This window comes from Barbatula barbatula (assembly GCF_947034865.1).
Source record: "Barbatula barbatula genome assembly, chromosome: 24".
NCBI lineage: Eukaryota > Metazoa > Chordata > Actinopteri > Cypriniformes > Nemacheilidae > Barbatula > Barbatula barbatula.
This window is the reverse complement of record NC_136787.1, coordinates 12,973,699-12,999,571: the sequence shown is the minus strand read 5'-3', so window position 1 is coordinate 12,999,571 and position 25,873 is coordinate 12,973,699. Positions and strand designations below refer to the sequence as shown.

The 25,873-nt window shown below is 39.8% G+C and overlaps 1 protein-coding gene across 5 annotated transcripts in view; it reads left to right on the top strand.

Moving 5' to 3' along the window:
- The first annotated feature begins 306 nt into the window (after nt 1-306).
- Nucleotides 307-25,873, top strand: part of alcama (activated leukocyte cell adhesion molecule a) — a 54,285-nt gene continuing 28,718 nt past the window's right edge. Inside the window, exons 1-2 of one of the 5 annotated variants that reach the window (XM_079448856.1) lie at nt 307-379; nt 1,594-1,937. In XM_079448856.1, the coding sequence (XP_079304982.1) occupies nt 1,880-1,937 (58 nt within the window). In that variant the 5' untranslated portion in view covers nt 307-379; nt 1,594-1,879. Of the gene's footprint in view, nt 591-1,593; nt 1,938-22,814; nt 23,129-25,873 lie in introns of those variants that run through there. The other 4 variants (XM_079448855.1, XM_079448857.1, XM_079448858.1 and 1 more) reach the window with 4 other exon arrangements.

Below are 25,873 nucleotides of genomic sequence, written 5' to 3'. Positions count from 1 at the left end.
TAATGTGGTGTTTCTAATTATGTGATAAAAAGCAGTTTTACAAAAAACCTAACTATGAAGTTTTCACCAATAATATGTGCAACACTATGTTTTACTACGAAATTTTATATTATATACAAGTTTAATAATATCGAATTATATTTTCAATTCAGATTTATTTTTAAAGTATCAAAGCAGCTGTACCCAAAAAAACTAAAACTAAAGAAAAACACAATAGCGAAAGGCCTACATATTAAAGACAAATAAAGAAATAACCTTAAAAAGCAGTGGTTTAATGAAAGCTTTCCGCAAAATCTTGCAAGACCCAGTCAACGTGATGCATGATGGGAATGGGATGCACTTAGCCGGAATACTGCTCGGAAGAGCTATTCAAGACAGTGTGAGTTTGGTGTGCGTTAAGGGCACTGCACTTTGGCATTTCTAAGACATTGGACAGATTTCCGCACCTACTTCGTGCGCTCTCAAGTGGCTAAGACCGTATGTGAGGGTCTCTGAACGCAGCCAAAATTTCGGCGGTGGTGGCGTGCTATTCTAAAGAAAGATTTTGCGTCACGCGCACTGTACGCTGTCCTACGCGTACGCGTAAAAGGGTAACTATACTTCAGCCTTTAGGGTTAACGAATTATGTTTTACGATAGCGTACAGTTCTCTGAATAACAGTAACCTAACCATATTTTTCTACCGTTCAAACACATTGTTATTAGCCAACCAAACGAAAGTGCTGCTTTGAACCCATGAAAAGAGCTGCAACACATTTGCGCCGTTCTCAAACGCAAGGCTGAATCCTCCTTGTAGTCCGCATGTCATCAAGCCTAATTTATTTGAGTTAACTGAGTGTTACATTCGCAAGTCATAATAACAACAATTTCAGCTGAACTATGAATAATGGTCAAATTTATAACAATTAATGTTATAAATTTTACGACGTGGTGCAGTCTGCAAATGCGACCTCCTTGCTTCCGTTTGAGAAACGGTCTAAATACGTTGCCTAAAAATATGCCTGCAATAACACTTAATTGTATATAGTAGGCCTATAATACGGAAAGAGTATAACATTCAATATACCCTTTTAGTAGGCCTACTTGTGTGTTCTGTTTACGGTTTGGAAAATGTCTTACCAATTGCCTGGCCCCAATGTGTTGAAACTTGAAATCCCTCGTTGGCTAACGATTGGTTTTATAACTGTTTGTGTGTAATATCACACTCAAGTCAATCGCCTTTGTTTTTATGTTATTTTTCTCACAGAATGATTATTGACTACGTCAAACGTTTTGTAAACTCCCGCATGTCTCGATTAACGGCATTCTGCTATGATGCTAACCCGTTTAAACCAACCGACTCCAAGACAAGTGAATCATTTGCAAATCGGGATTTGTTTGATCACAAATTAAAGTAACTTTAATGTGGTTTGCTTTATGAAAACCATGGTTCGTTTTCGTAAGGGACTTTTTTTATAAAAGCCATTAATGCGTCAGGGGTCTGTATAGGGCCCTTCAGTGAAACCCTATAACTTGTCTAAGAATCTGGCATCAACTTCGTATTTAAAATCATTATTTTTTTCAAACATTTCGCTTAAATCACTGGACTTTCCAGCGGTTAGCAAACGGCGTCAAACGACCACAGCGAGCATCACCCGAAGGCGTGACACCGGAGTGATTGTGGGCGTGGCTGAAGCGCAACTCAGTGAATCCCTCGCTCGCTCGCTAGCAGTGACCAGACTTCACCTGCCCGCTCCACACAGAGAAGCTTCTCCGATCCCTTCATCTCGCCGACCTCCTAGAGCTGTCTGAATCCAACAACTTAAGCTTTTAACATTTTTGAGATACTCTTCGGACATCGAGAGTGACTGTACAAGGAAGAACCCGGGTTTTCTTTAAGGATGCAGTCGGTTATCTACCTTTTCGGTGCCTTGATAGCAGCCCGGATGTTTTCTCCAGGTATGTGGACATTTACAATAAACATACGCTAATGTCATTATCATATTCTGTTTTTAAACATCGCTTCCTTAACCCACAAGTTATGTTTACCAGACTCGTTCATACAGTGACCATTAGTTTTTTTTTCTTCACATCGGTGAACATCAACAAGTTATCACAGTAGCCTAGATTTTGTCGCAATTCGTTTGAATCGTTGTCAGGGCAGGTGTCACACTTTATCGTTTTCCCTACGTCGTGAAGCACAGAAGTTCAATGTAGATGATTGTACGTGTTCGCATTCGTTCATTTGTATCACCAGAAAGAGAAGACTGTAAGTGCTTTAAACCGAACTTCAAGGAGTCTCAACACAGAATCATTTTATTTTGATGGGGATCTTCTGATGACTCAGTGGCTACGTAATTTTGTGTTGACACTACGTAGCGTTTTTAGTTTCGCTTGTCATTCCTGTTTGTGAAATCCCCTCACACGGTAACGCAAGCACTGCCGTATGCGTCACTTTAAACAGAAACCAAACACACGGATCTTAATAAGTGACTCTATTAGCTTCATGTGCTGTGCCGCTCAAACGTTACCCAATGAACCTGCATTGAAAGTCTGTTGATTTTAGTGTTGACGTGCGCGTGAACGCAGGTGCCCGGCTAGACTCGTCTTTGAGAGAGAGAGAGAGAGAGAGAGAGAGAGAGAGAGAGCGCGTGCATGACCGCGCAGTGATGCGGAGATGGAAGGCGTTGTGTTACAAGTTCAGTCATTTGACTGACTGGTGTATGTTTTTGTCGGTGTCACATGCTTTGTTCCTCAAACATTTGGGATGGATGTTTTCTTACACGTACTCGTATACATAAGCTGCGTTCTTATCGGTTCACTTTTTATGTGAATACTTTACTTTGTGAATACTGTCGGCTGTCCATTGTATTTTGTGTTCTTGATCCATAAAAGATGCGTGCATACGTTTAAAAAATGATTGATCTTTTTTCAGGCCTATTAGGTATTTTGATTATATATTCATTTTAATGTATCACTTAAGATACTTTGGGTTCTGTATAGTAAAATGTTATGCACCACTCCACACAACGTTCACAATATTATCTAATATTTTGTGAGTTTTTAGTTTTGAAGGCTGTTTCTGGGTGTCGGTATGGATTGTTCTGAAGTCAATAATGGAAAATGACAAATCAAATGCGTTCACTAGAGAAATAGATAGGCTATCGTGTGATATTTAATAAAAAATTCTGATACTACAGTTTATTGCTCTGTATTTGTGACAGATTCTATATTTGTCATTAATTGAACAGCAGTGAAAATATGGGGAGAGGTTCTCTCCATCATTGTTTTCTGAGCTTGTCTGACAAGGGAATGGGTGTGGCACATGCCTCGGATAGTCAGGTACCAAACTATCTTTGATATTTTCCAGTGTCGTTTCCTTGTGAGTGAACATGACACATTATGGTTTATTTAAAAATGTCAGGCATGTTGGTATACGTCTCTCTCCCCATGTAGAGGAAGTTTCAAAAGGTTTTTCCCTTTTCCAAACACATTCACAAAAACCCCAGTAGCCTTTAACTCAAAGAGAATTACCCGTTGCCATTATTTGGCTCTTTTACTTATGTGATGGGAAAGGTCAGTTTAATGTGTAATGCTCTAGTTGGCCATCTCTGTGAGCTCAGTGGTTGAACGTTCACCTATCTTTCATATATCAATTATACAGTAGTATCTGCATATTGTGGATTTGTTTATGATGTATTGGGAAATGCACAAAAGGACTTCTGAAATGAGTTCTTATGACATCCCGTGGGGCTTTTTGGGGTTATTCAAACCACAGCTTTGTTTTACGTCATGAATTTCAGAAAAGTTCAGTGACACCACATGTAAAACATGGCATTTGACTGAGTAATGTTAAATAAGGAAGTGGAACTCGCTAAACAGACCAAAACAGCTTTTTGGTTAAGTGCAAGATGGAAAAAGCGAATTATTTTAAGCCATTTCCACCAAAAAATCCCACTTCAGATCAATTAAGCATTCAACTGAAAGTGTTGTGTTCCTGCGTCTGGGGGTGGATGGGTGACGATGATGGAATATTTTGTCATTGTTTATCGGCAGGCGGGATTTTCAGCTGATTAATGTCAGTTCCGCTTAGATATCAAATATGAAAAAAGGATTTCGCCAAAAGAGATCTCATTTGTATTTGCATAATTATTTAGTTTAAGCCTAAGTATTGAAGAGCCAATGGTAGCATATGGTACAAGCTAATTTTACAGCTTTGGGGCTTTGTTCTTCCTAAGTGATGGGAAGGGGAGAAAAAAAGGAAAAGATGTTGAGAGCATAAGCAAATTATTGTGTTTTATGTTGTAAAATGATTGTGGGCATTTTGCTATGAGTTATTGGATTCAAATTTGGAGCAGACAGACAGTTAAGGCTTTAGTATGTGCTTCTGACCGACCGCTTTAATTGGTTTGAGTGCTGAGGCTATTATGTCATCATTTATTCATATTTAAATTCCCTCCCAACCACACACACCCACAGACGCACAGATGGACACATGCTCTCAGGCTTTTACAGTAAATTTCTCTGGTCATGTGTTGCACCAGTCATATGTTTACACGTGAACCTCCCAACCCCGTCTACCCACAAACATACGTTATCTCATCTGGCTTGTCCATCATGTGCACTTTCATTTGCTAATGGATTAATCAGACCGATGCTAAGACAGACTCGTCTTCCTCACGCCCCCGAAACAGCCTCTGGAGACTTCACCCTCTCTCATTTACACTTCCTCAGCCCCTCCTTTTTTATATCACATCCGTCGTCTGCCACATATCAGAACGGATGCTTTCATTAGATTAGCGGACAGTGTTTAAACGCCTGTTTTGTTGGTTTGATACCAGCATGGGAGAGCAATAAAAAATACTTTTACTAAGATTTCTGGTTGATAGACGGCGGTTTGGGGTCTCAAATTGGAGACCTTCCCCTGTCAGCATATGCATAGAGGGAATATTGTTCTCTCGCTTTAATATTGTTATTCATATAAGCTGTGTAGTGATGCGCAGTGGGGAGACGCGAGAGCAAGGCTTTGGAGATAAGCTTTAAATGAGAGCGGGAGAGAACTGACTTCTACGCAATGTTATTTCTGCTGTGCCGTTCTCTTCGGCACAATCAAATATGGAAGTCTGTAGCTACCATGTTTAGTTCAGCTCCTTTCAATCATCCTTCCTGCTTTCACACACAGTTGCGAAAAGCCTGCGGCTTTGTGCGTACGGATCAATACATATCGTAGAAAGCTTAACTGAAATCTTAACGTCAAAATAAATAAAAGAGATTAATTGTGGCGGTCTGTTATTGTAGCATCGATGTGATGATTATTGATAAATATTGGAAACTCCACACGGATGTCTGACAGACTGTCAGGATTTAAGGTGATTTTCAAACTGCTAGGCCCATTTTTAAACTGAGGTTTCTTATCCCATCGTGGTTTTAATGGGCTGGTGTTTAAAGAGCCATAACTGACTCTTTTGGGCCACTTTTAGTCATTTATGGGCCGGTGATAGAAATATATTGATGTGGTAGTCAATAGAAGGGTCAGAGGATTGCGATCGATCAGACAAGCATCCAATTATTTCTACAAATCGTGTTTTTTTAACATGCTCTCCTTGGCTATAACTCAAGTGTGCAGTTAGTCGGTTCTTACAAGGCCACATCGAGCTCTTCAATATTGTTTTAACAGCAATTATGTGGCTGTTTGAACGTTATTTATAAGTTTGCTTATAGCGCAAGAGTCATAAGTCGCACGAAGAAAGGGTTTTCTTATCGATCAGTTTAGAGACGCGGCATTGAGCCAATTTAAGTAAGTTTGTGCTTATGAGCGCTTTGATCTGACATGCTTTAAGCCGTGCAGTTTTGTGGTCGATAATGCCCCCCGGATAAAGGATTTACATACATCAGCCCGCTTGTTCTTCTGTATTGGTTAATGGTGGTCTGGCAGATATTATTTCATCAATGTCAAATGTTTGTCCTGGCATTTAGAGCCATCCACAAAAGGTTGCGAGTCGTACCGGCCCTCACCTCATTCACCCCTCCCGACGACGCTTTCTGTCAAATATCCATCTATGAGCTTTGAGCGCCTCAATTCAGGCTGACATTCAAAGCCACACAACCTTTCCGGCAGCCATGGAGACGCACGATAACCGGATTCCTATCCGGGCTCTGTTGCTTTGATGGCTTCTGTGATGTGCAGATTGCATTTCTCCACGTGAGTAGACGTTCCTGACCGCCACTCTCGCCTCTTTAAGTGATGCTTTGAACCCGAAAGGGCATGACAGCGGAAGGCAATGTTTTTTTCCCTCTCTTAAATCTGCTCCGGATAGAGTGAGGAGGATGGAAAACGAGTGCCCATGAGTTCCATGTGTGGGGGACGGAGTCTCCCAGAGCTGTCAGGGTGAATGAGCGAATGGCTGCGTTGGTTTAAACTATTAAAGGTGAAGCATGTTGAACCGTGAACCCGATGGGTGACGGTACTATTCAGAATCGCTGAACACTAACAATATGGACGGAAGAGGCGGTCATAAGCCGGTCCTAGCGGTGAGCTTTAGTTGCTCTTTTAGTAGGTTCACAATGTGACTGTTTATTGGAAGTTAAAAGGGGTAGTTCGCCCAAAAAAATGAAAATGTTGTCATCATCTACTCACCGTCAGGTAGTTTCAAACCTGTAAAAATTTCTTCGTTCCGACGAACCCAGTGAAAGACATTTGGAAGAATGTCAGCAATTTTCAGTTCTGGAACATCATTGACTACCATAGGAGGAAGAAATTATAGATTTTCTTTGTTCTTTTGAACACAAAATGGGATATTTTGAAGGATTTTGTAAAACAAACATGATGAGAAAATGATGACCGAATTTAAATTTTTGGGTGAATTATCCCTTTAAGTCTGTTTAAAGGGATAGTTAATCTGAAAATGAAAATTCTTGTTATTTGTGTAATTTCAAACCTGCATGAGTTCCTTTGAAGAACATTGGTAATCGAACAACATGGGTTACCATTGACATCCATTGTATGGAAACAAAACCACATTTCTCAAAATATCTTCTTTGAAAGTTCACAGAAGAAAGGTTGAATAAATCTTGACAGAATTGTTTTTTTTTTGGGTGAACCATGAGTGTGAGGGTAACCAAAATGTCAGCGATTTGGTACATTACTCTGTTATTAAACAGAACCTTGTTAGAAACCATACCTAATATGTCCAGACTCAGGCACGAGATACGCTTGGTAGAGTTTTAATTGTGCCGGTGGCCGACGGTGAAGAAAGAAAGTGGGAGCCTTCATTGTGTCAATGTGTCCCGTCTAGACACGAGAATGATAGATGCGCATCATATATCTTTTCCACGGGGCTTATCTTAGTACATAGCACTAATGAAAAAGGGTCAAAATGTTATTCCCGCTTACAATTTAGAGGCCTCCTCCTTGGTTCACGTCCGTGTTTTAGCACCTCCCACTAAATCACCATCCGAGGCGGTGAACTGTTGTCTTTGCAGGCCTTAGTAATAAATTAAACCGGTTATGTGATTTAAGAGTTACTGGTGTGAGAAGAAAGGAGGCTTTGGGGTTGTACTGGCAGATGAATAACAAGACTGTGACCAGGGGGGTGTGAAGTATAAAAATAACATTGCGAACAAGAAAACCTTTAACCCAAATAACAAAGAAAGTAGGAAAGGAAGTGGTTCGCAGCAATAGGAAGTTGATCCTAAAGTTCACGGTCTGGAAGCTCTGCACAGATTAAATTACTGTTGCCTGGCAATGCCCAATAAAATTAGGCGTAGAAAAGTCATTAGGGCGCAAGTAAACAGTCTCTGTCGATTGAAAGAAATGTGTTTACTTGGCATAGAGAATCAATCGCGGCTCAATTTATTATCCCCTTCTTTTGAATCTAAAACGGCTTTGCCACATGACTTTACACGCTATAGTCTGATACTACTGGATTTTTGACAGGTTAAACATTCAGTAAACCTCACGGTGAAAATGATTAGGGCAGGCAGTCGACCTGCTCCGCTCCCGAGAGGCAAGGGAAACAGCATTCTTTCATGCGATAAATTAGTTCCAGCTCTCGCAAGCTGGAGGAGCACCCTCTGCGTGCTGTATTGTTTCAGCCTGCACCGTTCTAATGCGATTTTAAGAGGTTGGAAGTCAGAAAAGAGGTAAATGGTTGATTATGTATACACAGCCAGTGCACAGCTGGTTCAGTTCTCATCGGGTGCAGAAGAAGCCTGTTCTCTTTCCCATACCTGCTACTGCACATCGAGAGCGTAGCCATGGGGCTGTGGCATCACATTTCACAATTCCTTTTTATCTTCACCTTCACGTGCAAATTTTATGGTTTAGGGGTATTTTTATGCTGTATGCACTATGCACAGACATTTTCATTGTTGATTTGTTGCTGCTTTTAGGACCGGGTACCATAGAGAGTAGGATCAAGCACCGTTTTCCCCCAGACTGAGGGCACTTTGTCTTTCTGTTTTCACAGTTTGTTCTAAGTGAAAGTTTAGGTTTGATTCTGTTCAGTGTTTTTTATAAATCCCACCTCTGGGTGTTCGCCCTAACTCTGTCTCCCACTCTCCTCGTGTCGCAAAATCCCTTGTTTCTTTATTCATTGTGTGTGACAGCACTTTCTTCATTCAGCTCAAATTGATTTATTTACCATCTAGAGAGGTCAAGTACAATGGGCTCTATGTTTAAAGTCCCCAAGATGAGGAAAACCGAGCAGCAAGCTGAATATCAAGTCAGGCAGTTTAGAAAGTCATTGGAAAGGAAAGAGTTTCAGAAAAGTGCTCAGGTCATATATCTTAAAGACCGCCACAGGCTTCGTTTCACCGGAAGTCAGACATTTTGTCACTCGGCAGGAGTTCATTTTTAGCTCGGCTGGCCTTCGCTTTAAAGCATTGCTGGGCTATGTTTATAATCGTATTGATCTTTCCTATAATTTTCCTCTAAGTGAACTGGGAAATTGCATATCCAGTATTAACCTTGGGCTTTACAAAAGTGTGATTTAACTCTGAACCGCTCCCTTTTAATAGCAAGAATTATAGCACCTTTCTGTTCTGTTCTGTTCTATTCAAACTATTTTTCATATCTTTTGAGTGCCCATATTTGCTATTATGTGAACAAAATGTGAGAGAGAACGATGCAAGAGGTGAAAAAATTATAGTCAGCTTTTTCCATACATTAAGCAAGCGCTAAATATTCTTATGTTTCTAATGGTCACTGTTCACATCTGATGATTACAGTAGGGCTGCTTGATTATGACACAAATCATAATCAGGATTATTCTGGCCAATATTCAGATCCCGATTATTTAACACGATTACTCGCTAACCTTTAAAACAACATAGAAAATAAAAAACTTGGCTTTTAAACTCTGAATTTAACTGAAAAATAAATGTAAAGAAATAGCACTGCTGAACCCCTGTAAAGGAACGGTGTGCACTGTGAATTTATACTACAAGAAAGGAGAGGATCCTTGCAAAATGGAGTGCTGCACAATAATCGTTTATCTCGATTATTATTTATTTGTAATTGATGAAGGCTAAAATTGACGATTACGATTAATGTTTTGATTAATAGCACAGCCCTAGATTACAGTTCATTGTTTTACCAACTAAAGCCAGGCGCAAACTACAAGGTTGAAGCTTTTGATGTGTTAAATAAGAAATACTTCTACATCTTCTGGTGTGGGTTTCATTGTCTAAGAATTGTTGTTGCATGATTTGTCATGTAAAACGCACACAGACACGACAAGAACCCATGAATCTTTAAATGTGGTTAAGAGCCTCAATCGCGTAGCGTGTGCTTGGAGTAAAGTGATGTATCCGAGTGTCATCCGAGAATCATACATTCATAAACATAAATAACACCACCGCTTACATCAACAGTCACTATAGCATGTCCAGAGCACTTAAAGAAGTCTACTCCATCTTCTGTTGGGCCATTCTGCTGACGTGAGCCTGTAATATATTTGAGGGAAACTCAGGCTGTGTTCTTCAAGGGTCTATGCTAAAAGCTTAGGCTGATAGCACACTAAAATTAACCGACCAATGTCCTCGTCCTTTTTAAATCCTTATTTGGAGATACCTGCGAACATATTTGTGGAGCTTGGCGATAACACCATTCCCTGGAAGCAGTTATCATGGATCTCACACTAAAGGTATTTAGTCTGTGTCTTTGGTGCTTTTCGATGGACTATTTGCAGGTGAAGAATTTCTTTTTCTGCTTCCTGTCTCACTTCATTTCTGTCTCGTTCAGGGAGCGCACACATGTCTGAAAAGATTTCTTCAAGTGTGTTCACCAAAGATAAGAGACAATGTATTTTCTCTTGGCTAAAGTGCTAATCTGCTGCTGCACTATATATAGTCGCCACAAGCTGAAGTATTTGTCTGATTCGAGTCTATGCGCTGGTCTTATGACCACACTTTTAGTTGTCATTTAATAAAACTGACCTATGAAATGAAGGGTTCTGCAGTGTAAGTAATTGCAAAACTATCGGAAGACGTTTTGTTGCTATTTCAGAGAATATGAAAACAAGGAAAAGGTTGCAATGTGTTACATTTATGAATCAAAATAGACCCATTTTGCTCCCAAAAATGAAAGCTCTTGTCTTAGTTTACTCATCCTCGAGTTGTTCCAAATCTGTATACATTTCTTTGTTCTGATGAACACAGAGAAAGATATTTAGAAAAATGTACAGTAGGAAATCAAACCGTTCTGGGGCACTTTTGATTACCATTGTTATTTTTCTACTATGGTTGTCAATGGGGGTTAAGAACTGTTTGGTGACAAGCATTCTTCCAAATACCTTTTCTCTTTTCATCAAACAAAGAAATTTATACAGATTGTGAAACAAAACGAGGGGTAAGTAAATGATGACAGAATTTTTATATTTGGGTGAACTGTCCCTTTAACTAAACTACCAATTTCATTTCTTTGTTAATGGTAGACTTCCTCTGTCTATATTTGTGTCTGATACTTAGAAAGTGGAAGTGATGATGATTTCTATAAACATAATTAAAAACAGAAGTTCAGAAACAATGAACCCTAAATAATGCTTGCGTGCCTCTTATTCACATTCTGTCTCTTGTTCAGCACTTATTTGTACATAACGATTTCATCTGGCTTCAAACCTCTGTTTTATACAGTTCAGGCAGTCCCTCATTTCTATTCTAGAACTTTCACTATCTCGAATTCTCTTGGTTTCTGAAGCATGGGGGAGAGTAACATATCATATCTCTAAAGCTCTGGAGCGTGTTTGATCTCTTTCATGAACTTACCTCGGTGCTTCTTACGTCTCTTATGGGTCGAGGCAGCCAACGGCTCAGTGCCGCGACTGATCGGTTTTATCTTCAGCATCAGATGTTACACCTCCCTGGGTGGCGGTGCAGCTGCTTTCCTCCGCCAAAAATCTAAACGTTGTATGTTACCTGGCAGCAGTAACCTTGTGACTCGACCTCTAACATCTGTTGTGTCATTGTCACAGAGCGTGAGAATAGCTGAGCTTAAAGTGATAGTTCACCCAAGAAAATTCTTTCATAATTTACAAATCCTCTTGTCATTTCAAACCTGCATGATTTTCTTTCTTCCATAGAACACAAAAGAAGATATTTAGAGGAATGTAGTTAACTGGCCCCATTTGCATTGGTTTTAAGTCCATACAATAGAAGTGGTTACCAACATTCTTCAAAATATCTTCTTTTGTGTTCTGCAGAAGAAAGAGTGAGTAAATAATGACAGAATTGTCATTTTCAGGTGAACTATAACTTTAAGAGACATTAGGGGGGTAAAATGACCGTAAACGACAACAAATATAGAAACTCATACGAAGCTTGACGTCAGAAAAGTGCAGCCTTATATTGAATTTTGTTTTGATTTCGTTCTATTATTCGTCGTTGCTGTTTTTGTTGTATTGGATCCAGGGCTGATGTCTTGTTCTTGGCCAATGAAGGTGTTTTTAAATCCGATCTGAGCTTGTAGTGTTGTGGTAACTGAATCCAGAGGGCCCGCAGGAGCTGTGCGGTAAAACCAGCGGGGTGAAATCTGCCCTCGCTCTGGCTGCCATTGGCTGTGCTGCATCGCCCTGCATGATTGAAACTACAAAGCAAAGCTCACTTCATCTTTTCATTCTGTTCTGATCACGCATTGGCTTTGTTTTCTCATTTTTAAATAACATTTCTGAGGTTTGTGACATCTAGAGTAATGCTATAACAGTGTGCCCAGCCTTGACAAGTGTTTGAAGAAAACATCAGGAGGCGGCAGATCTTTCTGAACCTCCTGCCTTGAAGGAACAAGAAGGTCTTTGCTGCAGGAGCCTGATAGTTGAAAGCTGTGATGTTTCCATAAAGGAACCAAATGCTGAAGTGCTGTTTACGTCCTGCATTCATCTTCTTCTTTCTGTCCATTAAATGTTTTCACATAGTATTTCAAGGAAACATTTCTAAGATAAACACTCTTTCTCTCACACAGTTCTGATTTTGGTGTCGGCATTGTGAATTATGATTCGTTTTTGGTTGTGTGAAATGATTGAAGTAGAGCGTTGAAAAATCGTCTGTGTTCCTCTGTATGAGGAAAATGTTTATTGCTTAAAGATTTATCTTTTATAGCTCAGGAGACATAATGGAGATGTCTGATCTAACTTAGATGTTTCTCTTAAATCGCCTAGAAAGAATGAGAGATAATTGTTCACACAGAGTGTAGAATTGTAAAATTACAGAGCTTGGCATAGCTCAGATAATTTGATCTTGGAAGAATTTGATAGGAAATTAGTTCATTGGAGACTCAGACCTCTGTTCTCATCTGTGATTATCTTTGAAAATCTAAGTGCAATTTAAGCAAATTTCCAAAGAAATACAAGGGACATGCATGTTCTTAGAATAAAAAGTAACCAAACAGTTGATTTAAAGGGATAGCTGCTCCTCCACTGAACACAAAATAAGATATTTTGAAAAAAGGTGGTTACTGAACAGCAGCAGTACCCATTCAATTCAATTGGGCACACAAATGTGTACTTCTGCAGTTCAGTTACCAAAATTCTTCAAGATATTTCATTTTTCGTTCTGCAAAAGGATGGAAGTCATTCCGCTTTTAAATGACATGAGGGTGAATACCTGATGACAGAATTTTTATTTTTAGGTGTCTATCGCTTTAAGGAGAAGTCCCTGTTTCCCCCTTGTTTAATTACATTACTGTGTCAGGACACACAGTTTTAATATGTGATACAAAAATAGATCATGTTCATGATATCTTTCTATGTCTTGCTGAAAACAGGAACAACCTAAAGAAAAGCAACCTAAAACAAGCGTGGGTATTCGTGAGGGTTTTCTAAGCATTTTTTAAAATTGTTTTATTTAGAATAGGTAAGAAGTAAATGAAAAATGGATAGAAAAGACAAATAGTTTCTTCTGTCCCTCTTTTAAATCTCTCCACTGGACTTCGAGTTTGGTCTTGCGTGGTCCTTTATGGAAGGGGCAGGCGTGGGTGTGTTCAGGCGAAAAAAAAATGATGTCTTTGCTTAAAACCCTCACCGCCTTTCTCACACAGTCTATATTTTATTATATACACAAATGAGAATTATTAAAGAATACAGTTTCATTTCTGTTAAAGCTTTTGGTGCCAGCAGCCTCATTTAAGTAAATTGATTCATAAGAAGTTGAATTGAAATTGAAGATCCATGTATTTTTCAACCATGTTGTGCACGGCGTCCATGAAGGCACTTAACATTTAAGTGGAGCAAAAGAAAAACCATTCACCACTTGGAATTAGTGTGTTCCATCAGGCTGGAACGTCATAACAGTATATGTGTAAAGGTTATATGGAGTGTTCCTGAGGTTTGTTAGCTAATGAAAATTCCCCTTTTTGCCAGGAGCACTTCGTAGACTGTGCCGGACAGCCAGATGTCTACACCAAAGTGAGGCTTTAAAATTATGCAGATTTCATTTATTCATCAGATACCCAGCTGAGATCAGCTCATTATAACTAGGCTTTGTATTCTTTTGAAGGAATAATCCTGTTGCATTTTAAAGAAAGGCCAGATGGGAAGTTTTGCCTCTAAGGCAGGAACTTTACTTGCCGCGAGTACATAGTTCTCTACTGGTCTTTTGAAGGCATTTGACATGCAGACCATAAAAAATCAGTAAAAAGGACCTTCAGATAGCGACCTTTTGAGTTTTTCGTTGCTTGAAATGTGTGAACTTGAGGTCGAGTGTACTTAAAGATTTAGTGGACATACCAGGGCACCATTATACAGGAAGATCAGTGTCGGATATAAAAAGAGAAAGCAGCTGGCTCACAAGATATCTGTGGACATGGTCGGTTTATTGGCTTTCCAAAACCAAAAGCCTATTTAATCCCTGCCTTTGCTGCATTTCAAAGACATCTTCAAAGAGGTGACTGTGGTTATGGGACACTTTTATTACAGAAATATTCCTAAAGAAATGAATTGGAGCAAAAAAGATATCTCTCTCATAAAAATGTGCCCTACCTAAATTGCATTACAGACCCATCACGTTTAGTGTTTTAGGCAATATCGAACAACTCTTCTCTGGGAGGTGATTGCATTTACATTGTGGCCCAGCTGAAATAAAATGAGTCTGAAGTATGGGAGGTAAAAGAAGATTCACATTATTCTTTTAAAGCCTGAAGTTGCAATACTGCCGACTGATACAGGAATACAATTTTTTCCCTGTCTTGGATTATTAAACTGAATATACTTGTACATGCATGAGTCTACATGCAACAGTGTAAATTAATCAACACATGTTCTCTGCATCCAAACAGCAGTAACACTTCTCGCCCAATCATTAGCTCCTGCCTGCAGTTCACTCAAAAATAAAAGTTCTGGCACAATTTACTGTACGCAGCATCAAGTTATAAATGTCTTTGTTCTGATAAACACAGAGAATTTCTTTTTAAAGAATGCTTGTCACTAAATAGTTCATGGCCACCATTGACTACCATAGTAGGAAAAATTACAATGGTAGTCAAAAGTGCCCCAGAACTGTTTGCTTTCCTATCTTCAAAATATCCTCTAACATTTCCTAGTATGGAAGTTAATGGTGGCCGAGAACTTTGTGGTTTCAAGCATTCTTTTAAATATCTTTCTCTGTGTTTATCAGAACAAATAAATGTATACAGATTTGGAACAACTTGAGGGTGTATTTTTGGGTGAATTTTTCCTTTAATAAGATTTGAATACACCCAACATTTAAATAAACTCTTGCTATACGGTGGGATTCAAAAGTTTTAGACTTTCAAAAGTTTTTCTTTTTTTGACATATGATTAAGAAATATTTAAGACTTAAATATCTGTTTTTGAGAGCTAAACTAATCAAATGTGTGCAAATTTGTGCTGTCAACCATGTTAATCACTTTATAGAAAAGGTTAGATTCCTTTCTTGCATTGAACCAAATATGCTTGATATTCTTCAAAACATGTATCGGATTCGTGCTGAGATAACATGGATAAATTGCCATCCCAAGTGCACGCTGTCAAGCAAACGCTACGAAAATTCATGCTAATTTTTCAATTTAACTCTTCTTTCAAATGATCATGCTTATAATTTCTAATGAAAAATGTAAAGTGTTTTCACCAGCGGTCTCGAACCTTTGGACCAAGCTTTGATCAGCAAAATTATGCTATTTGACAAATCTTTGTGTACAAAATTATAGCCTTCTGCAGGGTCTCCTGCATCTCATTATTGCCAAGCTAATGAGCTGGAATGTTGTTTTTTTCTTGGCAGTTACATAGTGCCATTGGTTTGAAAGGGACCGGTCCTATTGCACAGTAGCCTCCAGCCCGAGAGGGAACTGGTGTAATTTCTGAGTTTTGCAGAGCAATCTCTACATGGGGTCATAACTAGATTGGTGGCACCGCCTCTGAACTTCTCTGTCTGCCACCAACCTTCCCACACATTACCTCCATTTACGGCCATTGTGTTCCTTCCCATCACTGTCTCTCTCGCTCTCGCTCTTTCTCATCTTTGCATACCACAAAAGCTGAGTAACTTGATGCTCCACATTTCATATTGTCCAGCATGTAAATAAAGAGCCTGAATCAACCTTTAAAAACAATAACTTAATGATTAGCATTAAATTAAAGTAAATTAGGATTAGTTTTACAGTGGTTTCTACGAACTGTACTTTTTGATGTCTCAGTTTTCTGACACACCTAATACAGGGGATAGTCTTTACCAACAAACAGAAGAATTTAGTCATAGATAGTCAAATGACCAGGATTAAGAACCACTGATTTAATCTCGTATTTATATATTAAAGGGAAAGTTCACCTCCCAAATAAGAACTTCTGTCATCATTCATTCACCTTCTTGTCATTTCAAACCTGTATGACCTCAGAACACAAAAGAATCACAATGTAATCGAATAACAGCAATACCGTACCTATTGTTGCATTAGTTTTATGTCCATACAATAGAAGTGAATGGGTTCCGCTGTTGTTTGGTTACCAACATTCTTCAAAATATCTTCTTTTGTGATGAAACAAAGTCCAAGTTTAAAATGACAAGCATATGATTAATTGGCGGCATTTCATTTTTGGGTGAACTATGCCTTTAACAGGATTTTATTTGTTTCTCTATTGAAACATATATCCAACTACTTCAAAGAAACAAATTATATTATATAAACAAAATTATGGTATATAGAATAACTTTTTCACATTTACATTGTTCATGTACTTTTTTATATTACTAAATGCTCCAGAATTGTTTGTTTTAATTAAACTAAATTGAGCAAAACATTTTTTTGCATTGATTCATCATTCAACTGCGTCATCCAGTGTTTTCTTCAGGTTTTGTTTGATTGTTTATGCATCCACAAACCCGTTCTGGTATAAGTCAATCCCACTATTCCGTTAAAGACCAAGCCGATATCGATTAGAAGTGTTGGACTGCCAATTTCAAAGAAACCTCCTACATGTCTCGCAGTCAATTCTTGAGAGCGTGACCCTGAGGCCATTAGCAGCCGCATTGGCTTTTTTATATGCCAAGAGCTAATCTGAGAGCTCGTTTGTAACCGGCCGGCATGTGCCCAAACACCCGTCTCCGTATCTCCCTTTCCCCGCGTCTTCTGTTTCTCGGGCTTACCTCCGCATGATACATCCTTCGGAATGTTTCACCTCACACAAAACCGTTGAATCAATTTAGTCGTGTGTGAAATGGCAGACCGGAATGCGAGACGGAGCCCAGTAAAATAAACTTTCAAGGTATTTCATATTGAATAATGAATGTGCCAGAAGCCATTACCAAATCATTCAGTTCTCCGTCCTCCCCTCGCCTGCGGTAAATACGAGACGTTGCTCGCAAATACGATAATAAAGCAAGTGCGCGATTCGCAGAGGGCTAGATGTTTTACTCCAGATACTGTGATTAAATATGGATGTTCTTCAATATAGAAGCTCTCAGAGAAATCCTTTTGGATTATCCGTGGGTGCCGGTGTACCGCTCTCTGTTGAATAGATAGATTTTATTGAATGTTATATTCTATGTTTGCTCTCTGTCGAAGGGTTGCCATTACATGCTTTTCATAGGTAATAAGAAGTGACATCGGAAATGATGCACCATATGTACGTCTGCGGTTCCTGCGCATGTCTAGTTGATTTACCGTATGTTGAGAGCCATTTCTTGTGTCAAAAACCAGGATGTAGTTTAATTATTGGAGAGATTCCACATTTAGTAGTATGATTCGGCTACTAATAAAATCATTGATGAAATATTAATCCAAATATTCATATATGAATTTAATAATCTGGTGGACGCTTTTATCCAAAGTGACTTGAAAATGAGGATCATCGCATGCAATTTGTTATAAGTGCCAATGATATGCAAAACACCCAGTGCCAAGTTTAGCATGTAAGCTTGTTTAAAACACATTAGTAGAGAATTTTAGGTTGGGTGGGTGTACGTGTCCCATTTAAACTCCATAGTGTTTATGGCTTAAGTAAGATGTCTAAGCTAAGAACGGGAGTTTTTTGATAGCACAGCTTTCCTTGGCAGCGACTTATTGCTGAAACTGAGTATGTGCCCCGTATACTAATGCATTCTCTGTCTGATTGTGTGTGTCTCCTTAAATGGGGCCCTTTACCCGAGCAAACAAAACACATTTCCTCAATGCATTTCTCAGAGACATTCGATGAAACAAAAACTTCATCCTCAGCACGAAAAGGGGAGTCGCAAAGATTTGCGACTGTAGCTCAGATAGTGCTCGACTCCTTATCTAGCTTATCAACTTCTGGAGCTTCTATTGGTTAACGGTTTCTTATCAGTTCAATTCAACGGCCAAAACCCGTTTATCTCTGAAATGAAGATGAGAGAAAATCAGGCCTAGAGAAACTTAAATTCTTCGAGAGCTAAAATGCCCCTTGAGAACTAATGTAGACAAGTAACGTTCATTTCACCTTCTGATGTTAGACACAGCACAAATTTTATGGGCGGCACCTGACGGTTTTCGGTCTGACCTCCGGCCCCTGTGGGGAGCTTCTGATATCCATCTTAAATACGGAGTCTCTGTTTTGAAGCTTAAAAAACCACAGACTTTGATTTAAAAGCGCCACTGACATCGCAACGCTCTCTCTTGTAATTTACACTCTCGGTTCCCACTCGCTTTAAACTACTGAGTGTTTCCGCCAATTATATATGTTACATGCAGGAAGGTACGGAAGCGCTACTCGTCGCCTGTGCCGTCTCTATTCCTCCGGGTATTCCCAACGATCCAAATATATCTCCTCTGATCCACCACCCTCATCAGAGTCTGATCCATCTCTGAGTTGAGTTTTGTAACAGCTGGATTACCCGCTAAACCAAGCAGGCTTAACAGGTTCCAGACCGACACGATCGGCTTTGTTTTCACACCGAAACGTTCTCAAATGTCAAATGTTAATCATTAACAAATGTGAGGCTTTGATTCTCAAGCACAGCAGTTCTGAACGTAGCCGGTTACCGAATAGATTCTTCTGGTGATTTACTCTTTTCTTACTCTGTTTGTTTGTTTGTTTGTTGGTGCTTTGTTTGTTGTCTGCTTCCATTAGAACTGTCCCCTCGCAGTCAAATGATCGATTATGCAACACACAAATAGGCTCGGCCTAGACAGTGAATCGGATCTCCGGGCGAAAGACTGAGTTTATGTGACTAATGCTGTGATGAGTGTTTTTCTGGAAGAGTTTGAGTGAGTGTTTTGTAGATAAGGCGAAAAAAAGACCTGAAAATAATGAGCGCGTGGACAAACACAATCAAAAGCTCATGTAGCTTTGGAAATGACTTCTACTCAGAAAACGCTTGAGGACGTGAACAGACAAGGACGAGCAATGAACTAGAACCTCGTAGAATGTGTATGAAACTAAATGGCACTCATTTGTTTTAATCATCGTCACCTCTTCGCGATTGGTTGTAAGTTATTACTGTTGTCTGCTGTTTGAGAAAACATTCGCTCCTTTAATTGACTGAAACTTGTTAGACATAAATGTATGAACAGTATTAGCATATTTTAATTATATGAAGATCCACCTCTGCGCAGCTCCAGAGTAATTCCAGGGTGAGAGGAAGATAAACTAACTTAACATCAACACAGCCTACACACACATAACCAAGCAAAGTACTCCAATGAACAATTCATTTTTCCTAAAGGAATAGTTCAGCTCAAAATTAAATTCTTTAATGATTTTCTCACCCTCATGTCATTTAAAACCTGTATGACTTTCTGCAGAACACAAAATACAATGGTAGGATAATGGTACCCAGACACCCCATTGAAGTCCATTTTAAACAACATGACGGTGAATAAATGATGACAGAATCTTGGTTTTTAGACGCATTTTGATTTCCAAATTTCTCAAATCTAGTGCAAATTCTATCCTGAGGATTTAAGCATTAACATCGACTTACTAGATATTGATGCTGATGAATATTTTAAACAAAAATGGAAAGTTATCAATTCCAGTTCCATTCTGATTGGCCGGTGCTTGGTATATCTGTCTTGCAGGAAGCAGCGTTGTGTTTACGATGTAGCAGCTCTCTTACAATAACCTGGAAAAAAATTGCTGGATTTGCTGGCATATGTTGTATTACTGTTTATTCAGACTGTTTATTTGTTTTCGTGTTATGTCTGTGAAATAAGATACTTTTAGCCCAACAGAATTTGTGATTGCAGTCTGGGACATTTTTTTGTAGAGACACTCATGCTGCTGTGCAGTTGTTGGAATGAGGCTGTTATTGTATTATTGACAGCTTTACATAAACCTTCCATAAAACAAACAAAAACCGAACAAAGAAAGTTTTTCATATCAGACAGTCTGGCTCTTCTTGTGTAAGTGGGCGGTTCTTGGTCACATTAAGCTGCAAACTGGACCACGCTCGATTGCATTTTGATAACTGCAAGAATAATTTGTCGTTTGATTATGCCTCGTGGGATATTTACAACGTTTTTGGAGAGAGATGAATATTAGATATGTGATCTGGTCTGAGTCAGGGACAGTGGCTATTTTCTCTCTTCCGTTCCTGGCACATCTTCCAGTGCTGCAACTGTTCCAGTGCGTTCGTTGTCGCAGGCCCGCCCAGCTCCGTCCGGGTTGTCTGAGTCTGTGTGAGGGGATGAATGATTCTGGCTCGCCAGCTCCGATAAGACATCAGGACACTCGTGTGGGCTGCAACCAACCTGGAAAGAACCTCGTAACGTCTTCCAGAACCCCCTCAACAACTCCCCCAGGGCTTTATCTGAGACTCCCAGAGACGGGGTGACCTCAGCTCTTGACTCACCTATCTCTTTGAGTTCCCTCTACACTCCCCTGCTGATAGCGAGGCCAACACAGTACCCACTGTGGCCAGTGTCACACACACCTACCCCCCTTTCCTTCTTTCGGCCCCGGGAGGCTTTCTGCCAAGGCTGGTGGGCCTCACTTGGCAAAATGGGTGAAATTGAAGACACAGGCGTGCTGATATTAGCTTCTGCCACAACACTGACTCCATCCCTCGCCACTGTCAATCCTGTCCAAACCCAACTCCCGAGTCTCCTCAATAAACCCTTTATGAGCCTCAAAGGTTCTTCTTTCACTCTAGTTTCTAAAGTTCGCAGTCTGTAATGCCCTCACCGGGTCAGAGTTCTCCAACATCAATCGTGTGGCCCCCAGGCACACGCTTGAGTGTCGTACAGACACTTCAGTCACGATTTTATTTTATATTTTTCCATTGTGCCCTTTTCAGAAAGAACGAGACATCTGTGTTTGGGTGTACAGGCTCGTCTCAGAATGTGTTGACAGATTGTTCGGCGATTCTCATGTCCTGGTTCCATTAGTGATAATGATACAGTTTAGTTATGATTCTGTGGCGATGACTCATGTTTAACAAGGATGGAAATTCAACGCCCACGTTAATACAATTATACACTTTTGAAAAGGTACAGTAAAAGCAAAATGTTTTAAATTATAAAAACAAACGCTTTACTACAGTAACCATGTTTTGAACTGTAATAAAAGCATGGTATATTTTCATAAGGGAGGTAACTGACAAATATTATCCATAAATGCTATGTTGCTTGTAATTTAGGATACAGTAAAAATGTAAAGTATTTCAAACAAAGTTATTATTATTTTTATGGGGGTCTAGGTCTAGAGTAACAAAAAGGTATTTTAGCTACCAAGAAGAGAACGGCACATCTTCTATGATAACAGTGTAAATCCATTCTGCAGATTTTGCCTCGCACTCATTGCAGGGAATGTGAAAGGTGTGTGTGGGTTTCATTTGTACCTATTCAAAGCATAGCAATTGTAAACTTTAGAAATATAAACCATTGATACTAAATGTGATGAAAACGTCCTGTAGCTTGAATGTACTGTATTCTAATCTTGCTCTTGAAAAACAAAGGAGATGATTATAGCCAAATATCTTTTAGCAACTACTGTAGTCTATTCTGTGGGTGATATTACCGATGACCTTCCTCCGGTTAGAAGGTTCCTGTCAGCCTGGTTTTAATCCTGTCATGGTTATCAGGCAATGGTGCTCCCGCTGAGGGATGGGGGTGTTTTGAGGTGAATGGGAGGTTTTGATGTGATCTCTGTGGGCTAACTGGAGCAAAGCAGCTGCTAATGGTAAACACTTGCTCTTAAAAAAGAGCTTTGAGATCAACACAGGTTTCTGTTACAGAAGCATAGCGCATGGGGGGGTCAAACTCCAGCGCGCTCTTTCACTTTCTCTCACCGAAACACAGGTACGCTTGCTTATTTAAACCTGTTTAGAGACGTTTCCCTCCTTAGGGTGATCTTCGTGTCTGTTTAGGAGGGGCTCTACATAGTTTCAGAAGCAAAAACAGGAACTTTCACCCCCTCCTGGTGTTGCCGGAAAGTTTCATTCTGCAGCCAAGGGCTCATTAATACAATCTCGGGTAAATCACATAAACCGAAAACAGAGGGAGAGTTATTCAGCCTTCCTCCTTAACTGATGCTTCCAGCCTGACAGTCCCAAGACAGGGTGCACCTAGGGAGCATCCCACCAGGGTGGTGAAGATGAGACCACTGGGTGGTCCCACTCGAGACGAGAAGTATTTAAGAATTGATAGCTCAGAATCACCATGGTGTATTTTCTACATAGCTGGTGGTGACCAGGTTAGTATATAATGAGAAATGTGAAATTTCTGATGTAGAATTTATCGTAATTGTTAACAAAGTAGACTCGAGGTCGACTCAACGTAGATTTTCACAAAATTATATTAATGTTTTCCTGTATGGAGATTAATCCTAGCAATTCGACTACAGGTCCCACAATTACAGGGAGGGGCACACCATCTCCAGCATAATTTTCACACAGTGGGGCTTCTCCTGCTTGTCGGAATTAGTGGCATAATCCCTTTCAGATCTTAATTAGAGAGCGTTACGCATGCCGTATTTAGAAGCGGCACGTTTGTTGCTTCCGTCCTCGATCGAAATCCAGACAAGATGGTGCCACAAGCGTTCAAGCCAACCAGGCAACATGGTATACGCATTAGAGGTCTGTCCCCAGGGCTGATACTCTGCTCTGCTGGAGATTTCATGCATGATAATCAGACAGTGTATGTGTGTGTGTCAAGATAAATAGCTCTTTTTGTCAAGTAGTAATCTCAGCCCTTCTGCCCCAGCGGGGAGGTTGGAACCATTTGGGAATGGAAGATCGCGACCCTATTCAGGGTATGTAATGGGCCATTTTTCAGCACTCAGGTGTGTGTGTGTGTGTGTATCTCGCTTTAGTACTGTGAGTGATGGCTTGGTATGAAGACTAATGGAATGTGTGAATAGAAATAGCGACTGAAGAACGGAAACATGCCACTGTGGACATCTGTGGCTTTAAAGTTAACATGAATTGTTTGAAACCCATTTTTGTTTGGTACAGTGACACTTTTTTAGAGCTGTGAAATGTTTGTGTAATATATGTGTGTCTGAAAATGTGCCTCACATTGCCATAGAAGAATAACAAGCTCTAAGAAAAAATATATTCTATGGCATCGCTGTAAACACCTTTTTTTAAAGAGTGTACTGTAAAACCTGGGAGATTGGTTAATATTATCCAATAACTCAGTCAGCCTAAGTAACATCAACAGAAAAGGAAAGTTATTTCAGACTAAGAGCAAGTTCTTACATTTTAATAAATTCTTACTAGGAACTAGAAAAGTATTTTTGTTATTTATTTTAGAATAACAAGGATTTGATCACTATTACTCTAGGAATGTGAATTGAAAGTTATTAAAAAGCTAAAAACAACATACACCTCTGCACCTAGACAGCAAGCATTTAAGTGTGATTGAGGGAACAGACTATTGTATCTGACTGGCTGCTGTCTGGATCTGAGCACTATCTAGAACAATTGTCTGCCGTTAGAATGTTCTAACAGCCAAGATTATATTATCTCTGTGTATGGCAACAGCGCAATAGTGTTACTTCTCTAATATCCTAGCAACAGCAATCGGGCTGAACTGTTTGAATACATTGTGTTATGTGATATATTGTATCTTGTAGAGCATGTTTATTGCTGCCAATAAAAATAAAAGGGGGTCCTGCCCTTAAATTAAGTTTACTTGAAATAGAGTATCGCAGAGATATCGCACTTATTTTTGTAGGAGAACACAGAATTTCCCCATAGACTTTTGGAAGATCGCAAAAAATAAGCTCTGCGATAAACAAAGGTTTATGATACTTGCACGTTTTGTCTATCAAAATCGTCTTTACAGAAGAACACAATATTCGCTATTTTTGAAGCCTAAATACAACTGGCATAATTAAAAAGCTAACATGATGCTATAAACCAACGCTCGATATCAACGGCACCACCACCAAGCCTCCAACGTGTTTTTAAACTTAAGTGCGAGAATCCCCATCCACGTTTTTTTTGTTTTGTTCCTATGTTGCAAAGGATGTAGTCGCATTCAGCAACTTGTTAGCAGCCGCCATTTTTGAGAAACGATAACACTTTAAAAGTAATGCGCAGGTTGTAACTAGCGTGTTTTATGTCATAGAATAAAACGTGAAAATATTTGAATGTTTTTATAACCACATACCATATTTGAGGTATTTCACCAAAAACCCATTGGCTTTGAGGGCTTTGGAACTGGAGGTGCTAAAATTCTAACAGATTTTGCATATGAAAATACATCAACTCTGCTATACTCTATACTGTCACAGATACAAACATCACATGACGCTGTGATCAGCTCCAGTCTTGCTACGCCAAAGGCTTTTCTTCAGGGCCGATGTTCTATCGAACATAAAAGTAGCTGGACCCTCAGGTTGTCTGGGTAACTACAGCACTTCTGAGCTGGTGGGTTCCGCACGTACGCGATGGTACAGTAAATCAATCCAAGGAGCTCTTTAACTTTAAGAGAATCTGAGCCAGCTAACAATAATGATGACTAAAGCAGCTGGCGTGTCAAGGGGCTCCGGATGACCCTACTGCGGCACTGTGCAGCAAGGCAAAAAACTATCAGCTATCGCCTGCTGGCCTCCCCCGTGACTCCTGCTGCTAGTCCTGTTTATCTGACCCCTTGGCCTTTGATCTCAAGATGCAGTGAGTAGGGGCCTGAAGAATTTCAAAGGGGGGCACAGTTTACTTTTTCACCTGTTTGGTGTATATCAGAACATATACAGTAGGTATGCATGTCAGAGTTTGTGTGCACAGAACAGTATATGTGTATATGAATTAGTGTGCAGAGGCTGTTCCACTTGTCTGAAGGAAGGTGAAGAGAATATTGAGATCGTACTGCTTGTACTTTCTAACCCCAGGGCAGATATACAGACAAGGCAAAACCGAGAAAAGGCAATGCCACCCTGATGTGAATACGCGAGGGGAAGTATTGGATTTCAAGGCCAGAAATGTTCCTTAATACCATAACCATTGTTGTTTCACAGCACAGATGGTATGCACTGCACCACAGTGAAGGAATTGTATCTGCCGGGGCTGGCCACCGTAACAGCATCTGAAATACAAAGGGCAGAATGTGTGCCGTGTGACTCCTGAGGGCAGTTTTTTACACGCTTCATCTTCATTGTCCTTGTTTTCTGACAGTGTTGTAGCAGTTCTATCTATAGACTCCCAGGGGTCAAGGTCAGTGGTGGACATGCACAGAGTTTCTCAAAGGTCTGGAGGGAAGAGGTTGACTCTGTTGATCACTGTTTGTGAGCCGTTTTCATTCCACAAGGTTAGGGGTATCAGGGTGTGTTTCTAACCTTGTGGTTCTTATCTTTTTGTGAAAGATAAAAGAAGATATTTTGAGAAATGTCTCCGTGGGTTTGTGTCCATACAATGGAAGTCAATGGGGGGCAATGTTGTTTGTTTTCCAATGCTGTTCAAATTATGTGCTTTTGACAGGATTGTAAATAAATAACGATATCATTTTTGGGTAAACTATCCCTTTAAGACGTATACGTGTCTGTGGAAATGCA